The sequence below is a fragment of the Poecilia latipinna genome, unplaced genomic scaffold, assembly GCF_001443285.1.
Source record: "Poecilia latipinna isolate Pla-1442-1.1 unplaced genomic scaffold, P_latipinna-1.0 Scaffold2048, whole genome shotgun sequence".
NCBI classification, from domain to species: Eukaryota; Metazoa; Chordata; class Actinopteri; order Cyprinodontiformes; family Poeciliidae; genus Poecilia; species Poecilia latipinna.
In genome coordinates, this window is record NW_015114664.1 from 80,037 (window position 1) to 83,211 (window position 3,175).

The following is a 3,175-nucleotide window of genomic DNA, read 5'->3' on the forward strand; positions in this document are numbered from 1 at the left end:
GAGAGAGAGATACTCTTGCTCATCGCACTTTTCAGTTTTTATTCATAAAAAAGGTTTTGAATCACATATAAGTTTCTTTGAACTTCACAACTGTATAACACTCTGTGTTGGTCTTTCCAATAAAATATATTCATGTTTCTGGTTGTAATGTGCCAAAAATAAGCAAATGATCAAGGGGAGTATGAATACTTTTGCAAGCCACTATGATATTATAGCTGTGATTTCTGTTGTATATTATGATGAGTTCTGTTATCATATATATTGGTTATCTGTTCCTGTAGGTCCGTAATTAGGACCTATTCTGTAATAGGTCCATAATCTAACAAACACATCTATGTTGAAATATCTAAACATAGTATGAATTGCTTATTTTTGCTCAGTCTGTGTACTCTGCTTGTTAACTGTTTTCAACTACTCACTATAAACAATATCAGGGGTGTCTGGCTGGTTTTTTGTAACGTCAAAGTCGCCTTCATGTCGATGCCAAGGTTGGACTGAATGATAGAATTTTAATACCTAGTCATAATGAATGGTGTATAACATATTAAATTTTAAGGATTTTAACCTTCTGTTGCAATAACCTGGCCTTTATGTTTTTCTGTTCAGGTTGCGATTCTATGTAATCATGACAAGTCAAAGGGAGCTCTTCCCCCATCTCACCGCTGATATGCGCCGCTTCAAGAAGCTCCCTCAGATTTACCGTGATCCAAATGAGCAGGGTAGTCGGCTCCCCCGCGATCGAGCAGAGAGCACCGGGTCAAGTGGAGATGGCCATGATCTGTGGGAGGAAAAGTCATCTGAAGCTGCCACTATCTCAGCCCCTAGTGATGGCAATGAATTTTATCCTCTGACAGGAGGTGGGCCAGGGTGTCAGGGGCTGGTCTACAGCTCCCCTCTATTCCCTTTGCTCAACAATGAGGTGGCTCTGGCTCGCAAACAGATCCAAGCCAGTGTGGAGCAGGCCATGGGTCACTGCCGCCGGGATAACCTGTGGAGGAGGCTGTTCCATGGAGATCATGTGTCCCTGGACAAATTAAAGCTGGCCAAGCTGTCATTCACAGAACTGGAGGAGCTGCTGCAGGCTGTTCAGAGCCATTCAGTGGGGGACATTGACCCACAGCTGGTAAGAATATTTACTCTTTAAACAAAGTAATGTGAAGAAATGGAGAAATCCAGTCAGACTAAATCTCATAAATTAAAGAGACAACGTGTCAAGCGACACACCTTGTTGTTAGTTTGTGTTGTTGTGTAACCCAAACAGGTCCATTTGGTGAGATTTAATAAACATTTAGAATAAAGACATAGCGACATGATTAGTAGATGTTTCCTTACAATAAAATTTCCTGCCACTTTGTTTAGTGTGTACAGTTACCTTAAACTTCCACTATTATTATTTATAAAATCAGTGCTTTGTTTTGTCTAAGATTAAATCTCTTGTTTACTGGTTTTAAGATCTAATAAAACATAATGTTGAGGAGATCGGAATAAAAAAAGATATGCATGTTTCTCAAGTTTAACCCGTTGTCCTTTCCCCAAGACTAGTGAGTCAAAAGATTTTGTCAGGGACTGTAGGGGCTCTGCAGGAGCAGAGTATTAATAGGGTCATAGGAACTGCTGATTTCATCATGTTAATCCACAAAATCATCCAGAACATTGTGTGACAAGAAAAGAATCATGGAATTACAAGTAATGTGAAGGGCTTTTGCAGAAGAAATCAATGCAACACAAAACTTACTTTCCGGTTACATTATTTGTGTTATCTGTGTTATCAATCAATCAAATCAAATTTTATTTGTATAGCACATTTCAGCAGCAAGGCATTTCAAAGTGCTTTACATAATTAAAATAAAAACAGCATGTGACATTAAATAAACAGTGAGAAAGAGAAAGACATTTTGAAAAAGATTAAAAAAGATAAGAACATTAGACAGTGTGACAGAGAAATAAAAATAAGTTAATAAGTAGATGAAAACTAAAGATAAAAACATTGAAAACATCGAAGACATCAAAACCCGCAGTTTAGTCATAAGCAACTCTAAACAGGTGGTTTTTAGTTGAGATTTAAAGGCTCTCAGTGTTTCAGCTGTTTTACAGTTTTCTGGAAGTTTGTTCCAAATTTGTTGTGCATAGAAGCTGAATGCTGCTTCTCATCGTTTGGTTCTGGTTCTGGGGATGCAGAGCAGAACCAGAACCAGAAGATCTGAGGGGTCTAGACGGTTGGTACAGCAATAACAGATCTTTAATGTATTGTGGTGCTAAACCGTTCAGTGATTTATAAACTAACAGTATTTTTTAAAGTCTATTCTTTGAGCTACAGGGAGCCAGTGTAGGGACTTTACAGCTGGTGTTATGTCTCTATCTTCCTGGTTTTAGTGAGAACAGCAGCAGCAGCTTCTGGATCAGCTGCAGCTGTTTGATTGATTTATTAGTCAGACCTGTGAAGACGCTGTTGCAGTAATCAATACGGCTAAAGATAAACGCATGGATGAGTTTCTCTAGATCGTGCTGAGACATCAGTCCTCTAATCCTAGAAATGTTCTTCAGGTGATAGAAGGCCGACTTTGTGACTGTCTTTATGTGGCTCTGAATGTTCAGGTCAGAGTCCATCACTACTCCCAGGTTTCGGGCCTGATCGCTGGTTTTAGTTGTAATAATTGAAGCTGTGCATTGATTCTAGTTCGCTCCTCTTTAGGTCCAAAGATAATAACTTCAGTTTTGTTTCTGTTCAGCTGGAGAAAGTTTTGGCACATCCACACATTTATCTGTTCTAAGCATCTGTTCAGTGATTGGATGGGTTCAGAGTCACCTGGTGACATCGTGATGTAGAGCTGTGTATCATCTGCATAGTTATGGTAGCTGATCTTATTTCCTGTTACAACCTGAGCCAGTAGGAGCATATAAATATTGAATAAGAGGGGTCCTAGGATTGAACCTTAGGGTACCCCACATATGACCTCTGACCTCTTTGATGAGAAGTTTCCAATTGAAACAAAGAAATCCATGTTATTTATGTAAGATTCAAACCAGTTGAGCACTGGACCGGAGACTCGACCCAACTCTCCAGTTGATTCAGTAAAATGTCATGATCAACAGTGTCAAACGCTGCACTGAGATCCAACAGAACCAGCACTGTGGTTCTCCCACAGTCCGTATTGGTAACACTTTATTTGAAGGG

The 3,175-nt window shown here is 39.4% G+C and overlaps 1 protein-coding gene and 1 long non-coding RNA gene across 6 annotated transcripts in view; one reads left to right on the top strand and one right to left on the bottom strand.

Annotated features, from left to right (window-relative positions):
• Positions 1-3,175, top strand: part of LOC106935947 (SZT2 subunit of KICSTOR complex) — an 81,192-nt gene that overhangs the window by 69,468 nt on the left and 8,549 nt on the right. For 4 of the 5 annotated variants that reach the window (XM_015016689.1, XM_015016693.1, XM_015016690.1 and 1 more), the window contains one exon: positions 607-1,123. In XM_015016689.1, coding sequence (XP_014872175.1) covers positions 607-1,123 — 517 coding nt within the window. Of the gene's footprint in view, positions 1-606; positions 1,218-1,256; positions 1,342-3,175 lie in introns of those variants that run through there. The other variant, XR_001422013.1, reaches the window with a different exon arrangement.
• LOC106935950 (uncharacterized) overlaps positions 1,504-3,175 on the bottom strand; it is a 7,402-nt gene continuing 5,730 nt past the window's right edge. Inside the window, exon 3 of the long non-coding RNA XR_001422016.1 lies at positions 1,504-1,760. This is a non-coding gene — a long non-coding RNA (uncharacterized LOC106935950). The remainder of the gene's footprint in view (positions 1,761-3,175) is intronic.